Source organism: Oncorhynchus mykiss, chromosome 9, assembly GCF_057628025.1.
Source record: "Oncorhynchus mykiss isolate SJ-2025 chromosome 9, ASM5762802v1, whole genome shotgun sequence".
Lineage (NCBI taxonomy): Eukaryota > Metazoa > Chordata > Actinopteri > Salmoniformes > Salmonidae > Oncorhynchus > Oncorhynchus mykiss.
This window is the reverse complement of record NC_143030.1, coordinates 48,394,917-48,414,462: the sequence shown is the minus strand read 5'-3', so window position 1 is coordinate 48,414,462 and position 19,546 is coordinate 48,394,917. Positions and strand designations below refer to the sequence as shown.

The window sequence follows — 19,546 nt, the reverse complement described above, 5'->3', positions numbered from 1 at the left end:
TTTCAGAAGAACAGAATAGCATACTCTGAGTTGAAACCCAGGCTTTAGGATAACAAAGGGAGATCTGGGCAGCGCCAAGGTGCTCGCTCGTCTCCCATCAGCCGTGCCCACATTCATGGCCTCCCCAGGATGCTTAGTTATAAAAAAAAAAAAACACAGCACTCCCCTACGGACGGGGGTAAATAAAATCTCTCTCTCACTCTTTCTCTCTCTCTGTGTTTCTCGTTCTCTCCGCAGCGAGTGCTATAATCAAATGGCTCAACCTGCCTCCTAATGAGGTGTTACCATAGAAACAGGTCCCGTTAATGTTTTCGCAAGTAGCTCCCGAGGTCCTGAAAAGCCACATATTTTATGTATATTTGTCTTCTGTTTTAGAGTTTGCAGCTGTTTCCTGCATAAACAACTTCCCACTGGGCACAGATAACAAGTGGGTGCTGTATTCTACAAATAGCAAGTGGGCGCTGTCATGGTTACCATAAAAATTGCTTCGGCTGATCAAGGGCTGGCAGGAAACAGTGTCACGATACTAGAAATGGCTTCAAAGTTTCAGTGGGATAAGGAGAGTAAAAAGGAGGGACAAACAACGCTTGGATAGATGTGTTAACAGTGATTTGACCAACAAACATATACATATATACTATTGGTTTATTTACGTTCTGAAAATTTAAGAGACACTTTTATAACAGACAGACTGACTTTAGCACTCAAGCAAGCCAAGGCTGGTGTTAAGTTGATTAACACTTACAGTAAATGACAGTGTGTGTGTGTGTGTGTGTGCACCCGTCATGTTGGTGATGCGGCAGGTCAATGTGTTTTGTTAGTTTCAGTATCAGCTTGAATTGAAGCAGAAATGAATTGAATTGATTGATAAGCACACACACCCACACAAATATATATATACACACACACACACACACACACACACACACACACACCATGGCCCCGTTAGACGGCAGGACTACATCTGATTGATGAATGCTCCAACATGCCAAACAATTCTGAAATTAAACGACAAAACCTTTGAATCACTCATGTTTTTTCATCTGTCTATTGTTTAATCACTGTCATGATCTCAAAGCCTGTTGCAGTCAACAGCTGTTTCCATGGAAACACGTGGAAAGCTTCCTAACAACACAAGGAGAGAGCTAGTGAGAGCGAGAGCGAGAGTGAGTGAGTGAGTGAGTGAGTGAGTGAGAATGAATGATGGTTGCCAGGGAGCGATATCCTCTTTCTTTCCTCACACCAGCTGAGTTAGCCCTCAAGGAACATTGGATTGGTCTGAACATGGGCTAGAGAAGAAATGTTCACCTTATTTACACCAGTCCATCTCTTTTAAACCTCTGAGGTTGGGAGTGAATGGATACACACTTTGGCGAAACAGAGAAAGGGAATTCAGCAGCACTCTAGTGTGGAGAGTCCAGGCTATGCACTGCAGATGGAAGTTGTTCTTAAGCACAGGATCAGCTTCCCCTACCCAATTCCTAACTTAATCCATTAGCTGATCTAAGATCAGCATCTAGGTCTAGGGGCGGTGTCCGCCTACCCAGAAAAACCTTTTGATGAGGCACTTGTCCTTGACCATGTAAACTGTGGCTGTGACATCCAGTTTGGCTGTGAGGGGGAGACACAGTCACGGCTCCCTGGGCTGGCCTAGTTTGAAGGACTTCTGAAGTCCAGACTCCACTCTGTCATGGATGGACCCCTTAGGCCCCCCTCTCACTGCCTGAGAGCTTTGTGCTCCCATCCATCTATTCACTTTCACTGAAATCAATGGTGATTCATCTGCCCTGGACGCAGCTCCTGAGTCATTAGAAATCAGTCATTAAAGATGCTGCGCAATCAAAATATATATATATTTTTTTAGATAGTTAACTTAAATACTGTGTTTCAATAGTTTATTTTGTTCAGAAAGCAACAAGATTCTTCAGACAAAAACATACACACACACGTACAGTCCTACACATACATACACACACTCACTCACTCACTCACACACACACACACACACACACACACACACACACACACACACACACACACACACACACACACACACACACACACACACACACACACACACACACACACACACACACACACACACACACACACACACACACACACACACACACACACACACACACACACACACACACACACACACACACACACACACACACACACACACACACACACTGCATTCCAAGGCTCTCCTAGCACAGTACTAACTTTAAAACCCTGCATCAGGCATTGGCTTCAACCACTGTACTATTCAACCCTGCAGGCAAGCTTATTGGTATTCCCAACAACACTCCATAGGACCATCCCCGGCCTGTCTAGCATGGAAATCCTGCCAGAGATACGATGAAAGAGAAAACCTTCATTATATGAAAAGAGGGAGGGAGGGAGAGAGCGAGAGGGGTAAAATGGCCCACGAGGACTTTAGCTGTGTATGATGAGCGATCGATAACTGGCGGCCTGGGAACCTTGTTGCTCCTCATCTGTGATGTGCTCATTACCAGAAGAATGGCCATCGGAGAGAAATACAGATCAGCGCACGGGAAAAGTTCTGTGTTTACCTTCTACAGATGGCCGGAGATGGTGTTGAATATCAGATTTTACAGATACTGGGCAAAACAACAAAAAAACCTGCATTCACTTGCAGTCCTTTGAAGTTTCAATCTCTTTAAGCAGCAGCAGATTTGAAAAGGTCTGACTGATCGTGAACGTGACACAGTGATAATGTGTCAGGTCAATGTTGTTGTTGTGCGACAATATTACATTTCGCTACAGAGGGAACGAAGAAATAAACAAAAAGGAGGAGAGAGAAAGAGAGACAAGGGAAGAAAGGAAATGATACATAACAGCAGAGAGAGGAGAGAGAGAGAGAGTACAGAGACGTGGGGGGCAGAGAGAGGGGGAAGACACAGTTAAGAGGCTGATGTGAAATGTCTGACTTTTTAATTTGGACCCACTGAGGAATGTGTCCAATTAAGAGGCAAATGAGGAACAAGCGGCGGTGGCCATTTAGAATGCAGTTTGTGCCCTTTTCATGCTTCCCTCCTCGCTCACATGGAGTGGCTCATTAAGGACGCTATGCAGAGAACGCTGCTGAGGATGCTAGCACTGTCGTGATTACATAAGACCTCCTGGCTGGATGCTGCTGCCTCTCTGTCTCTCCCTTCCTTACTCTCTATCCGGAATGTACAAACCATTTCAAAATCTGTTGAATGACACACACACACACGAGAAGTGATCGAGCGGATTTACTCACCTCCGTGTACGAAGCCATGCAGCGTGCAGTCTGAAGGCCCCACCAGATGGATCAGACTGGACTGGCTAAAGCCGACCGTATAGGGCTCTGCAACACACACACACACACACACACACACACACACACACACACGCACACACAGACAGAAAAAAACAGGGTTGAAATATAAGTATTGAGACAGTTAAATGGCCTCGGTATTACTCAAATAAATCAGGGAATAACCAGGAATACTTTGCGAAGCGTTCAAGGATGGAACAATTCCATCCATCCATCCCAATATCTCTGTGCTGACATGCATGCAGTCTTTAGTCTTTTAAAAATCCATACCGACGTACCTTTTGTTGTTCTGTCTGCAGCAGGTCAAACGAACCAGGAAAATCAAAATTAGATGGAGAAAGAAAAACAACATGCTATTTTACCCACTATTTTACTGTCAGATCAGCTGTTCACCAGTAATACACACACTATCGAAATTATACCATACTTTGTACTACTTCGGTTTAAGCTGGCACTTCAACTGATCTTTACTGATTTACTAGGGTAAGAGTGATTTATGTGATAAAAATGTATACTTTCCGGCGCCTACATCAAATACAACTGGTAACTACTTTGTGACGAGAAAGGCAGAAGCACCATGGCCAAACCAACTGAGCCATCACCCTTTTACATTCATTTAGTTTACAACTAGAGGGAATTCAAACACGGTTCTCAAACACAGCAATTTTACATTTTTGTCATTGACCAGATTCTCTTATCTAGAGCAACTTACAGGCGCAATTAGAGCTAAGTGCCTTGCTCAAGGACACATGCACAGATTTTCACCCAGTGGGCTTGGTGATTCAAACCAGCAACCTTCGCATGAGTCCCTTTTTACTAACCCAAAGCTTTTAACCCCAAGGCTAAACATACTTGCTTCTAATGGGTGATATCTACACTACTGCTCCGATTTAGACATAGGGTGTGTGCCCTCTATCTAATTCTATCTTTGCCATTATGGCAAACGTGTCCTCTATCCAACCCTTAGGGTTTAGATCGTATGGAGGAGATAAATCCCATAAGTCCTAGAGGTCAGAGGTCAGCAATAGGGGTAAGTGGTGTTTACCCGGGGCAGACACAGGTATGAGCAGCTCTCCGTTCCTCTCCTTCGTCTCTAGTCTCTCCATCTTCTGAGCTTCGTAGCGCTTCTTCCCCTCCTCCTCCTGCCCCGGGCTGGCATACTAGAAGGGACACGTGCACGGTAACCATCATGTGAGGGAAATGCTGAACTAACCATAGATCCGTGTCTAGGGTCAACTTCATCCTTCTCTGTGCATTGACCCACCTTGATGGGAGGCACCTCCGTGACATTGTCCACGTCTTCCAGAGAGAAGGGGACATACCAGAGCGCAGCCCGGTTGGTCATCTTCGTAGCCCCTGTGAAAGTGAACATGAGTTTACTATGACATAGCATTTCATGCCCCCCCCCCCCAGTTCTTCAAACATCTGCAGCGACTGAAAGGTGCAATCAGCAATTTGACATTATCAAACACAATATCAACAATAAGACTCAAATCTGCCAAGAAAGATTGAAACCCAGGCTGTAGTGATGCCGCAGCACTGTGATGTAGTGCCTTAGAGCGCTGCGCCACTCGAGAGGCCCACTACAGCAACCTTTGTAAATTCTTTGGCTGAATGTCAGTTTCCTTCCCTTTCCGGGTATTTTTGCAGAGTAAACAAATGTGGCATTTGCTGAAAGTGAGACAACACTTGTCTTCTTTCAAAACATGAACAGAGGAAATCTATGAGACTTTGCAGAAACCTTGTTTCATCCCAAGTATGACCAAACCCTATGTGACCTGCACAGCCAGGGTCCCCAAATCCCATTGGTTGAAATGAAACCAGCGAGAAATGAATGAGAAAGTTAAGTGCGTCGATCTCTCAAGTGTCTCGACACAAAAATATTCAGGTATCAAATTGCACCGCTTCCTGTCGTCAGGCAGTGGCGTTGTCATGGCGATATCAGCTCCTTCTTGATGAGGTATTTTCAGTTCTTCGCTGACTAACTGCGAGCGTGTTTTTGTGTGTGTGTGTGTGTGTGTGTGGGGGGGGGGGGGGGGGTGACTTTTTGTTGTACACAACGGATGCACAGAGGAAAGTGTAGGTGAGGTATGCAAAGATCAAGAAAACCCACTCTTCATATTACATCGCTCCTGGCCATGCAACCTAATTAACTCAGGTCGGAATTCAATCCGATCAGGGAACACATATGCAGAGTGCAACAGAAGAGCAGAATGTCTTTTGGGTTATTAACATCATTATTGATTACCTTCATATGTAGCACTTTGAGCGTAACGTTTGAAAAGCGCTTTACCCATGAAGTTGATCATTATCCTTACTGCGTTATCAGGGGCACGTGAACTCCTGTGCAATAAAAAACAGGACGTCTTAGCAGAAGCAAGGGTACATTGACATACAGGGAGGCTTCATTATTATCACCCAGACTGTTGTCATGACGACCTCCCAATTGCATAGTGATGTCATATGTGATCTGTCCAGATATAGACAGCATAGATATGAACTGTGCTGCATATTGTGCACTACATCACACTGAAACAAATGATGTTCTACTAATTCCCATCATCTTATATACTGAATAAAAATATATACGCAACATGTAAAGGTCCCATGTTTCACGAGCTGAAATAAAAGATCCCTGAAATTTTCCATACGCACATAAAGCGTATTTCTCTCTCAAATGTTGTGCACAAATTTGTTTACATCCCTGTTAGTGAGCATTTCTCATTTGCCAAGATAATCCATCCACCTGACAGGTGTGGCATATCAAAAAGCTAATTAAAGAGCATGATCATTACACAGGTGCACCTTGTGCTGGGGAGAATAAAAGGCCACTCTAAAATGTGCAGTTTTGTCACACAACACAGTGCCACAGATGTCTCAAGTTTTGAGGGAGTGTGCAATTGGCATGCTGACTGCAGAAATTTCCACCAGAGCTGTTGCCAGAGAATTTTATGTTATCAGCCTTACAACCATAGACCACGTGTAACCACACCAGCCCAGGACCTCCACATCCGGTTTCTTCACCTGCAGGATCGTCTGATACCAACCAGCGACCCGGACAGCTGATGAAACTGTGGGTTTGCGCAAACAAAGAATTTCTGCACAAACTGTAAGAAACCGTCTCAGGTAAGCTCATCTGCGTGCTCTTCGTCCTCATCGGGGTCTTGACCTGACTACAGTTTGGCATCGTAACAGACTCGTAACAGACGTAACAGACCTTCGATGGCCACTGGCACGCTGTAGAAGTGTGCTCTTCACGGATAAATCCAGGTTTCAACTGTCCCGGGCAGATGACAGATGTTGTGTGCCCCATGGTGGCGGTGAGGTTATGGTATGGGCAGGCATAAGCTACAGACAATGAACTCAATTGCATTTTATCGATGGCATTGTGAATGCATAGAGATACCATGACCAGATCCTGAAGCCCATTGTCGTGCCATTCATCCCCCACCATCACCTCATGTTCAGTGGTGTAAAGTACTTAAGTAAAAATACTTGAAAGTACTACTTAGTAGTTTTTGGGGGGTATCTGTACTTTACTTTACTATTTATATATTTGACATCTTTTACTTTTACTTCACTACATTCCTAAAGAAAATGATGTACTTTTTACTCTATACATTTTCCCTGACACCCATACGTACTCGTTACATTTTGAATGCTTAGCAGGACAGGAAAATGGTCTAATTCACACACTTATCAACATTACATCCCTGGTATCCTTACTGCCTCCGATTTGGCAGACTACAGTGCCTTTAGAAAGTATTCGGCCCCCTTGAACTTTGCGACCTTTTGCCACATTTCAGGCTTCAAACATAAAGATATAAAACTGTATTTTTTTGTGAAGAATCAACAACAAGTGGGACACAATCATGAAGTGGAACGACATTTATTGGATATTTCAAACTTTTTTAACAAATCAAAAACGGAAAAATTGGGCGTGCAAAATTATTCAGCCCCTTTACTTTCAGTGCAGCAAACTCTCTCCAGAAGTTCAGTGAGGATCTCTGAATGATCCAATGTTGACCTAAATGACTAATGATGATAAATAAAATCCACCTGTGTGTAATCATGTCTCCGTATAAATGCACCTGCACTGTGATAGTCTCAGAGGTCCGTTAAAAGCGCAGAGAGCATCATGAAGAACAAGGAACACACCAGGCAGGTCCGAGATACTGTTGTGAAGAAGTTTAAAGCTGGATTTGGATACAAAAAGATTTCCCAAGCTTTAAACATCCCAAGGAGCACTGTGCAAGCGATAATATTGAAATGGAAGGAGTATCAGACCACTGCAAATCTACCAAGACCTGGCTGTCCCTCTAAACTTTCAGCTCATACAAGGAGAAGACTGATCAGAGATGCAGCCAAGAGGCCCATGATCACTCTGGATGAACTGCAGAGATCTACAGCTGAGGTGGGATACTCTGTCCATAGGACAACAATCAGTCGTATATTGCACAAATCTGGCCTTTATGGAAGAGTGGCAAGAAGAAAGCCATTTCTTAAAGATATCCATAAAAAGTGTTGTTTAAAGTTTGCCACAAGCCACCTGGGAGACACACCAAACATGTGGAAGAAGGTGCTCTGGTCAGATGAAACCAAAATGGAACTTTTTGGCAACAATGCAAAACGTTATGTTTGGCGTAAAAGCAACACAGCTGAACACACCATCCCAACTGTCAAACATGGTGGTGGCAGCATCATGGTTTTGGCCTGCTTTTCTTCAGCAGGGACAGGGAAGATGGTTAAAATTGATGGGAAGATGGATGGGGCCAAATACAGGACCATTCTGGAAGAAAACCTGATGGAGTCTGCAAAAGACCTGAGACTGGGACGGAGATTTGTCTTCCAACAAGACAATGATCCAAAACATAAAGCAAAATCTACAATGGAATGGTTCAAAAATAAACATATCCAGGTGTTAGAATGGCCAAGTCAAAGTCCAGACCTGAATCCAATCGAGAATCTGTGGAAAGAACTGAAAACTGCTGTTCACAAATGCTCTCCATCCAACCTCACTGAGCTCGAGCTGTTTTGCAAGGAGGAATGGGAAAAAATGTCAGTCTCTCGATGTGCAAAACTGATAGAGACATACCCCAAGCGACTTGAAGCTGTAATCGCAGCAAAAGGTGGGGCTACAAAGTATTAACTTAAGGGGGCTGAATAATTTTGCACGCCCAATTTTTCAGTTTTTGATTTGTTAAAAAAGTTTGAAATATCCAATAAATGTCGTTCCACTTCATGATTGTGTCCCACTTGTTGTTGATTCTTCACAAAAAAATACAGTTTTATATCTTTATGTTTGAAGCCTGAAATGTGGCAAAAGGACGCAAAGTTCAAGGGGGCCGAATACTTTCGCAAGGCACTGTATATAAACCCTGGATTGCTGATGCTATGTATTGACCATTGAGAGGCTTTGACGCCACCGGTCGGCCATATTGGCACTCTGCTCCTGTAGGAGCAGTCCTCCATAGGAATGAATAGAACTCTACAGTATTTTAAAGAAATGTTTCAAGGACAAAATTACATGTATTTAAGTATTTCTTTGTTGTAGTGGGGACAGTAACATTAGTAAGATCCCCAAAAATATACTTAAATTAAAATTTTTATTCTTACATTTAGTTCACACAATATAATTTAAAGTATGCATTTAAGGTGCCTGTAATATAATACATGTGGCAAAAACGAATGAGGACATTAACAAATACATTTCTATAGCTTTTAAAATATGTTTTACACTGGTGGGGATGCCAAGATGGAGGCAGGGTGGCTTTAACACAGCTCCCCCTATCAGTCATCTAGTGTATATATACATATTTGGTTTAGACAGGCAGCCTAATTATGATATTCTTTTCACTAATAGGTCTTTTGACCAATCACATCAGCTCTGAAAAAGATCTGATGTGAAAAGATCAGATGTGATTGGTCAAAATACCAATTATTGGAAAAATATCAGAATTGGGCTGCCTGTCTAAACACAGACTTAGTAGGTGACAATGGAACAAGCATCACACACATCATTACATGCTGTATGTAGCCTTGGTCGGCACACCACATAGTAGTAGGCTGTAAAAACGTAGCGCGGCTTCTGAATGGAAGAGGAATTGTGACAAGAAAGACTGCATTTGGAACTTGCATTCACGCCCAAGTTATAGCTGTGAAGACAGATGGCGTTGCCATGCCAACCATGCGCAGAATCGGGCGCGCTTCACCCGGCCTTGTTAGCTCACTGCTCTCTACCACCCAGGAAGTCCCTCACATATGAGGAAGCAGAGGTTTATTTACATATCCTCAGCTCACCAAGACTGACACTAGGCTATAAATAGCTCTACTGGACCTCTTCACTGAAATGCAGGGGAGAGGGTGGGAGGGGAAGGGAAGAGGGAAAGAATCCGAATGAAGGCGATTCCCACTCCAATTCATGACCTTTCGAACCGATGGGGAGAGGAGTGCAATGCTATCAGATCACTGGCTCTAAATTTGAAATGGATAATATTGCATAAGTGAATGTTTGATATGACGTCGTAGTCTTGACGGGCCTATTGCAACCATCGATGGCCACCAGAATATCGCCAGCTCATCTCTCGTTAAACCATCAATACACGCTAAATTCACCCGCACAGTTGATCTCAAAATGCAACCATTGTTGGTCAACACATTACCGTTCCCTAAAAGATCATTTCGGTGTTACCTTAGTCCTGCTTGCTACCAAAGTCATTCAAATCCTTGGAATAAACAAACTCTTCTTTGTTTTTGTTTTGGAGGACTGAAGGGGAAGAGATGCTCAAATTGAGCTAAATCTAAGAAGAGAAATTTGCTCCCAGACTGGCCTAATTCAAACAACATTTGTATGCGGAGTTCACTTAGGTGAGGAGACTATAATTGACTAGTCTGAAGCACAAAGTACATTCACATCCCCTTCCCTAGTCAATCCTTCATCCCATTCTTAGGAATTCTCCAAGGGAAGTCTTCCATCCCTAGTGACTTTAAATGCTCTGAATCCGAACCCCAGAAGAGATGGCCCCAAGATCTTACTTTCTATCCCTTCCATCCCCAAATAATCCATATTTTACTGGCTCTTCAGAACACTGTGTTCCAAGTACAAAGACAGGACAGCAGGGATCGTTTAACACTTGATCCGATGTTCAAAACCACAGACTTTCCATAGAAGTGAGCCAAGCTAAGGCCAATGCAGAACTGCCGGCCTGCTGAACAGAACAGAGGGCTGGAAGATAGACTATAAATATACTTTAGGGGGGGATTAAATCTAGTCATCATACAGCGTACTTTAAACTAAAGTAACAGCTTTTTGAACGGAGTAAACATTTGCTTATTTGATTGATGCTCAATGATTCACACAACAATGTATTTCTCGCTAGAGGAATTGTGTTTAGTCTTATTGTCTGAGAATTTAGCCAAACATCCTATAGAGTTGGTAGTGGATAGGCTACATCTGATGTGAAAACTTCAGTGTAAATCTCTGCTCCCTGTGGATGTCTGAGATGTGACTGTTTACATGCGAGACAATTATGCTCAATTGTGCGTTTGTTTGATGTTGATGATAATGTGTTTTTTCCTGTGTTCCAAATACGCCAGATATTGTTGTTGTGGGTGAAGGCCAGAGGGAGGTGCTCATTTTGGAAGTGGGTTGCTCATTTGATTGTTACATGGAGCAGGCCTTTGCTGAAAGGCTTCTTAAATACCAGCCCCTCTTTCACGCTTGGACAGCCTTGGATATACTTGCAAGTTGGTGGCACTGATATTTGGCAGTCTTGGCCACGTAGGTAGGCTTACGGTACGTGGCCTTCACATTGCCGGCCTGTCTGAGACAAAAGCAAAGCAACTGGCAAGGTACTTCTCTGTTTCAGCCAATATTGGCAACCTAGCTTTGTGGAGAAAGTGTTTTTTTTTGTATCCTTAAGTTTCCTTGTATTCAATACCTTTGACGTGTGTAAATCTTTCTTGATGTAATGTGATTTGTGGATTCAAGTAAAGTATTTAAAATGTGTGTGTGTGTGTGTGTGTGTGTGTGTGTGTGTGTGTGTGTGTGTGTGTGTGTGTGTGGATGATCCACCCTGCGGGGAAAATCATCACGGCTTGTGCACACAGTACCCAGAGTTCCCCTGGGGGAGTGTGAGTGAGGCCACACTGACGAGATGCACACTGACTGCTTGTGAGGAACCTGGGAGCCCAGTCATGTGACCACACAAACACACACAGACACACCCACACCCCTCACACATACAGTACATATATGTACCAACACACACACATTTACATTAACACACATGCAGACATACACACACACACCCTCACACACCACATACACACACCAGCAAAAACACTCACACACACATTTACATTAACACACACAACCCAGTACCCAGCCGTCTATCCGTCACCCAGGGAAGAAGAGTATAGAGGCTAGTTTTCTATGAATATACAAAACCATCAAACCCTTACCACAACACTTCTATCAGTGAATAGGACTGTGGAATTATAACAAGGTAGACGAGTCGGCTTGGGAGGCTATGGTCAAAAAAGAGGCACAAGAGGGCGAAATCTCAAATGTCACTTGGTGAAAACAGCCATAGATGTAGAAGCGATAAAGAGGCAAGGGCTTCTGTGTGTCCACAGAAGCCCTGGTACACACTCACACGCACATTCTCTCTCTCTCTCACACACACACACACACACACACGCACACACACACACACACACACACACACACACACACACACACACACACACACACACACACACACGGCGTCTGTAGCCGACTAGGCCGCTGTTTGTGACGCCTGACACTGAGTGGAAAGGACAGAAGCAAATAATGTCTGCTCCCGTTAGCTTCTCTTCCCCGAGGGCCTGCAGGAGCCTTTAAAGGGCCAAACACTGGCACAGCACACACACAGTGGCACACATACACAAACACGCAAATTAACACACATGCATACACAAACCCACATACATGCCCACACACACACGCACACACACACACACACACGCACACACACAAACATACACACCTATATACATACACACACATGCACACACACACACACGCACACACACACACACACACACACACACACACACACACACACACACACACACACACACACACACACACACACACACACACACACACACACACACACACACACACACACACACACACACACACACACACACACACACACACAGGGAGAATATGTCCCATGCCAAAAGGGAGAAACCTTGCTATCCTAAACATTGCTAGCATTTGTTTGTGTTCAGAATGTTATACTTATATTCTATTTAGTGGACAAAGTCAGTAGGAAAGAGAATGAATGGAAATGAACAAGCGCAATCTTGTTAAAATGCCTACTCCAGCCCATTGTATTTCATAGGACAGACCTAATAGACTTCCCCATGGCTAGTTATAGTCCCTCCCCTCAGGAAGGACCCTGACTGAAGGGTGTCTTTGGCTGTGCCAGTGTGGAGCAGCAGCAGCAGCAGCATCAGCTAGCTCCTCTCTCTCCACCTGTCATCCTCATCGCTCTGCCCCCGCGTCTCCCAACCTGCTCCTGCCACACGGAGAAACATTGTTGCTGTGGCAACGGCCGCCTGGGGGATCACACTTTTGTTTCCTCTTCTCATCCCCCTCTCTCTTGCTCTCTCTCATCCCCCTTTCTCTCTCTCTCTCTCTCTCTAACCCCCCCCCCCCCTCTCTCTCTCTCTCTCTCATCCCCCTCTCTCTCCCTCTTGCTCTCTCTCTCTCTCTCTCTCTCTCTCTCATCCCCCCTTTATCTCTCTCTCTCTCTCTCTCTCTCTCTCTCGCTCTCTTTCCTCTGATCCATTATTGATCTTAAAGGTAGACTCAGTGAAATGACGTTGCCATGAGCAGCACCGCAGATATTGAGATGGGAGTGATGCAGGACTTCACTCTCACACAGTCAAATACAGCATCTGAGCATGTGCACAGGTTCACTTCAGGCTGTACACAGCGTGGTACCCAGGGTACCAAAACAGCGGAGAAGTTGAGCCTCGTGCTTCAACGCTCTTAGTTGTTGCGGAAATTGACCCAATATGCTGTTTACTTTTTGCATCTGCCTCATTTCGCTGAGTCTACTTTGAACGAAAACACACAAATGTACATTATTTCAGCTTAGCATGCTAGTGGGAATGTCCAGTGTATTCATTGTGGCGATGCTAGGATCCAAACAAAACACACCAACATTCATAACATACATGACTATTCTGTGTGTTTACTTCAAAGACAATTAATGGCCACAGCCTTTTTGGCCAAGATGCACATTGGATTGTCTCCTGCTGCTTTCCGTTGAGGTCACAGATATGATCAGAGTACTGCTTGGCCATTCATTCGCAGCATTGTCATGTCAGCTGACATTTCAGGGTCAGAAGAGCATGTCAGGCCGTGCCACTGTGCTGTTCGCTCCTTTCATCCACGGGGAGTCTGTGTGTGTGTGTGTGTACCTGAATCATAAGTGTGTGTGTGCGTTTTAGCCGTGTGTGTACCTTCCAATATCCAACCTCTAACAGCAGTCTATATTTGTCTACAGTGTATGTCCACTCAGCCCAAGATTACATACATACAACAACATGCACATGAATGTGGATATTCAGCTAATGTGGATATACAGCTAATGTCCCAATACATAGTAGCTAGTCCACACATAATGCCAAATCATGAATTGGGGACCAGGCAGGGGATTGATGTGTGCAGCTCATTGAGGAGTAACCATGAGATATGAAGACGATAACTGCACTCACACCACTGGAGCACCAACATATCAAGTGAAATAACTACACCAGAATGTCACCACATGTGAACACCAAGTCTTTCCATTCTGAAGCATTTGATTGTGCTGTGCAGACGATGTCAGCAGGGTAATATTATTCTGGTACAAAACCATACCATTCACGACTGAGCACGTATATGACATCATAGAAGTAAACTGTCAACGGAAGCGACATTGATGTCAAGCCCTCATTTTGGGTCCAAGAGAACACAATAGGAAGTATTTTCTTTCCATTTTGTTCTTGGACTTAAGCCGCGCTGCCCCCTAGTGACCGACCACCGCCAAACACAATGAGGTCATTCGTTAACCCACCCAGAGCCAATTCCAAAGTACAATATTTGGCTAATTGGTCGTCCAAAAGTGTTGTGGCCAGACACACTCTCAGACAGCAAGTGTTACATTTGAATATTCGATGACATTCATCGACATGAAGGAGGGTACACTCTACGTTTTATTGGAAGAGGTACGCGTAATGGACTGTCGCTATGGTTACCTGTGAGGATGTTCTCTGACATCACGTGGGCCTGCACCTCCACGGAGTGTGAAGGAGGGTACACTCTACGTTTTATTGAAAGAGGTACGCGTAATGGACTGTCGCTATGGTTACCTGTGAGGATGTTCTCTGACATCACGTGGGCCTGCACCTCCACGGAGTGTGAAGGAGGGTACACTTTACGTTTTATTGGAAAAGGTACGCGTAATGGACTATCGCTATGGTTACCTGTGAGGATGTTCTCTGACATCACGTGGGCCTGCACCTCCACGGAGTGTGAAGGAGGGTACACTTTACGTTTTATTGGAAGAGGTACGTGTAATGGACTATCGCTATGGTTACCTGTGAGGATGTTCTCTGACATCACGTGGACCTGCACCTCCACGGAGTGTTTGGAGGCGTAGGTGATCTCGGCACTGACATGAGCCACCTCCCCGATGAACATGGGGTACAGGAAGTCGGTACGCTCCACGCGAGCCAGCTGCGCTGCGCAGCGATCCTGAGAGAGAGAGAGAGAGAGAGAGAGAGAGAGAGAGAGAGAGAGAGAGAGAGAGAGAGATGCAATTCAGTCCAGGTTCTGGTTCCCAGCTTTGACAATGGCCAAACATTTCACATCATCTAGGTTAGATATGATCCTTCACAACCCGTGACAATATATAATTATTTATGGCCTGACAAAAAAAAGACACACACTTTCATGGTTATGTTTGGTTGTCTATGTAAGGAGCAAATGGTGTCTTTACCCATTCAAGATATCCATGCAGACGTTCTCAGCCCTGGAGAGCCACCTAGTGGACTGTATAAATATGACAAGGTACTGGGAACGGCTATTTGTGTCCAGTCAATGTTTATTACAATCTCTAGTGCAACGACCAGATACGGACTATCTGCTCAAAACCAGGTAGGTTTACTTACATAACTATTTGAAGAGAATTTGATCATTCGTCCTCCTTGTTTCCCTATTGACAAACCAAAGACCTTCATTCAATTCTACTTTCAAATTGAACTGCATCTCCATGTAGCACTCCCTAGCCTTCTACCCTCTCCTTTTCCCTTTATCATTCACCAGTCAACAACACAAATCTGTCAGGGATCAAGACGCCTTTGCTCTCTCTGATACCAACCAAACCTGTTTTACAGGATACTCCAACCTAAGCAAAAGCCAGCGCAAGAACAAGGCCACTACCGGAGCCAAATCCAAGGCCACACCCAATGCCACATCCAAGGCCATATCCAAGGCCACATCTGGACCGGACAAGAGTTGGTATGAGCAGATTTATGGACAAACCTCCAATAATGTCAAATCAGCAACAACAAAAAAAGAAACGACCTTTCAGTGTCAACTGCGTTTATTTTGAGAAAACTTAACATGTGTAAACATTTGTATGAACATAAAAAGATTCAACAACTGAAACATAAACTGAACAAGTTCCACAGACATGTGGCTAACAGGAATGGAATAACGTGTCCCTGAACGAAGGGGGGTCAAAATCTACAGTGCCTTGCGAAAGTATTCGGCCCCCTTGAACTTTGCGACCTTTTGCCACATTTCAGGCTTCAAACATAAAGATATAAAACTGTATTTTTTTGTGAAGAATCAACAACAAGTGGGACACAATCATGAAGTGGAACGACATTTATTGGATATTTCAAACTTTTTTAACAAATCAAAAACTGAACAATTGGGCGTGCAAAATTATTCAGCCCCCTTAAGTTAATACTTTGTAGCGCCACCTTTTGCTGCGATTACAGCTGTAAGTCGCTTGGGGTATGTCTCTATCAGTTTTGCACATCGAGAGACTGACATTTTTCCCATTCCTCCTTGCAAAACAGCTCGAGCTCAGTGAGGTTGGATGGAGAGCATTTGTGAACAGCAGTTTTCAGTTCTTTCCACAGATTCTCGATTGGATTCAGGTCTGGACTTTGACTTGGCCATTCTAACACCTGGATATGTTTATTTTTGAACCATTCCATTGTAGATTTTGCTTTATGTTTTGGATCATTGTCTTGTTAGAAGACAAATCTCCATCCCAGTCTCAGGTCTTTTGCAGACTCCATCAGGTTTTCTTCCAGAATGGTCCTGTATTTGGCCCCATCCATCTTCCCATCAATTTTAACCATCTTCCCTGTCCCTGCTGAAGAAAAGCAGGTCCAAACCATGATGCTGCCACCACCATGTTTGACACTGGGGATGGTGTGTTCAGCTGTGTTGCTTTTACGCCAAACATAACGTTTTGCATTGTTGCCAAAAAGTTCAATTTTGGTTTCATCTGACCAGAGCACCTTCTTCCACATGTTTGGTGTGTCTCCCAGGTGGCTTGTGGCAAACTTTAAATGACACTTTTTATGGATATCTTTAAGAAATGGCTTTCTTCTTGCCACGCTTCCATAAAGGCCAGATTTGTGCAATATACGACTGATTGTTGTCCTATGGACAGAGTCTCCCACCTCTGCTGTAGATCTCTGCAGTTCATCCAGAGTGATCATGGGCCTCTTGGCTGCATCTCTGATCAGTCTTCTCCTTGTATGAGCTGAAAGTTTAGAGGGACGGCCAGGTCTTGGTAGATTTGCAGTGGTCTGATACTCCTTCCATTTCAATATTATCGCTTGCACAGTGCTCCTTGGGATGTTTAAAGCTTGGGAAATATTTTTGTATCCAAATCCGGCTTTAAACTTCTTCACAACAGTATCTCGGACCTGCCTGGTGTGTTCCTTGTTCTTCATGATGCTCTCTGCGCTTTTGACGGACCTCTGAGACTATCAGAGTGCAGGTGCATTTATTCTGAGACTTGATTACACACAGGTGAATTTTATTTATCATCATTAGTCATTTAGGTCAACATTGGATCATTCAGAGATCCTCACTGAACTTCTGGAGAGAGTTTGCTGCACTGAAAGTAAAGGGGCTGAATAATTTTGCACGCCCAATTTTTCAGTTTTTGATTTGTTAAAAAAGTTTGAAATATCCAATAAATGTCGTTCCACTTCATGATTGTGTCCCACTTGTTGTTGATTCTTCACAAAAAAATACAGTTTTATATATTTATGTTTGAAGCCTGAAATGTGGAAAAAGGTCAAAGTTCAAGGGGGCCGAATACTTTCGCAAGGCACTGTAAATGAACAGTCAGTATCTGGTGTGGCCACCATCTGCATTAAGTACTGCAGTGCATCACCTCCTCATGGACTGCACCAGATTTGCCAGTTCTTGCTCTGAGATGTTACCCCACAGTTCCACCAAGGCACCTGTAAGTTCCTGGACATGTCTGGGGGGAATGGCCCTAGCCCTCATCCTCCGATCCAACAGGTCCCAGACGTGCTCAATGGGACTGAGATCCGGGCTCTTCGCTGGCCATGGGAAAACTAACATTCCTGTCTTGCAGGAAATCACGCACAGACTGAGCAGTATGGCTCGTGGCATTGTCATGCTGGAGAGTCATGCCAGGATGAGCCTGCAGGAAGGGTACCACATGAGGGAGGAGGATGTCTTCCCTGTAACGCACAGCATTGAGATTGCCTGCAATGACAACAAGCTCAGTCCGATGATGCTGTGACACACCGCCCAAGACCATGATGGAAACTCCACCTCTAAATCGATCCCACTCCAGTGTACAGGCCTCGGTGTAACGCTAATTTCTTCAACGATAAACGTGAATCCAACCATCACCTCTGGTGAGACAAAACCGCGACTTGTCAGTGAAGGGCACTTTTTGCAGGCCTACAAGCTCTCAGTCCAGCCTCTCAGCCTATTGCGGACAGTCTGAGCATTTATGGAGGGATTGTGCGTTCCTGGTGTAACTCGGGCAGTTGTTGTTGCCATCCTGTACATGTCCTGCAAGTGTGATATTCAAATGTACCGATCCTGTGCAGGTGTTGTTACACGTGGTCTGCCACTGCGAGGACAATCAGCTGTCCATCCTGTCTCCCTGTAGCGCTGTCTTAGGTGTCTCACAGTACGGACATTGCAATTTATTGCCCTGGCCACATCTGCAGTCCTCATGCCTCCTTGCAGCATGCCTAAGGCACGTTCACACAGATGAGCAGGCACCATGGGCATCTTTCTTTTGGTGTTTTTCAGAGTCAGTAGAAAGGCCTCTTTAGTGTCCTAAGTTTTCATAACTGTGACCTTAATTGCCTACCGTCTGTAAGCTGTTAGTGTCTTAACGACCGTTTCATAGGTGCATGTTCATGAATTGTTTATGGTTCATTGAACAAGCATGGGAAACAGTGTTTAAACCCTTTACAATGAAGATCTGTGAAGTTATTTGGATTTTTACGAATTATCTTTGAAAGACAGGGTCCTGAAAAAGGGACGTTTCTTTTTTTGTTGAGTTTAGAAGCATTGACTTCTAAATGAGCCTTTCTCCTATGCTCAGATTATGCCAGCAATGACACGTTACATTAACACGCTCAAATATTGGCCCTTCCCAATTCTTTAGAAATGCATCTAGACGAAGATTCATTCAAAGTCTGCTCTGCATTCTTTACCTGGGTTAAACAATGTGGAGTATTAAGATATGGCCCTCAAGGAAGGGAGGAAGGAACGGATGCATGTTAACAGTATTGGGACACAGCCATTTTCTTTCAAACACACCCACACCTACACACACATTCATACATACACACAGTCGTTTTGTCTGGGCAGATGATGTGATGTTAATTAGAGGGACAGGTTCAGTTACAGTATGTGAGGAATGTTGGAGTGCCCTGAAAATGAAACCGGAGGCCATCTTATCTCTCATAGAGGAACACCATGTGACCACTAACACAGCACACACCCCAATGAGCTTTGGGGGACTCCAACCCTTATCGAGGGGGTTGGGATCCCCCCAGAGGTCGGGCCCCCCAGATAGCATATAAACACGTCAAAAGCCATGAACTGAATGTTTAGAATTACAGTAAATTAGCTTTAAAACTGCA

General features: G+C 44.3%; 1 protein-coding gene across 12 annotated transcripts in view; it reads right to left on the bottom strand.

Annotated features, from left to right (window-relative positions):
* The window catches only part of acot7 (acyl-CoA thioesterase 7), a 73,928-nt gene that overhangs the window by 32,892 nt on the left and 21,490 nt on the right, over positions 1-19,546 (bottom strand). For 5 of the 12 annotated variants that reach the window (XM_036988072.2, XM_036988070.2, XM_036988073.2 and 2 more), the window contains 5 exons: positions 14,972-15,128; positions 4,596-4,687; positions 4,377-4,491; positions 3,610-3,624; positions 3,275-3,361 (listed from right to left, as the gene is read on the bottom strand). In XM_036988072.2, coding sequence (XP_036843967.1) covers positions 3,275-3,361; positions 3,610-3,624; positions 4,377-4,491; positions 4,596-4,687; positions 14,972-15,128 — 466 coding nt within the window. Of the gene's footprint in view, positions 1-3,274; positions 3,362-3,609; positions 3,625-4,376; positions 4,492-4,595; positions 4,688-14,629; positions 14,895-14,971; positions 15,129-19,546 lie in introns of those variants that run through there. The other 7 variants (XM_036988074.2, XM_036988071.2, XM_090184374.1 and 4 more) reach the window with 3 other exon arrangements.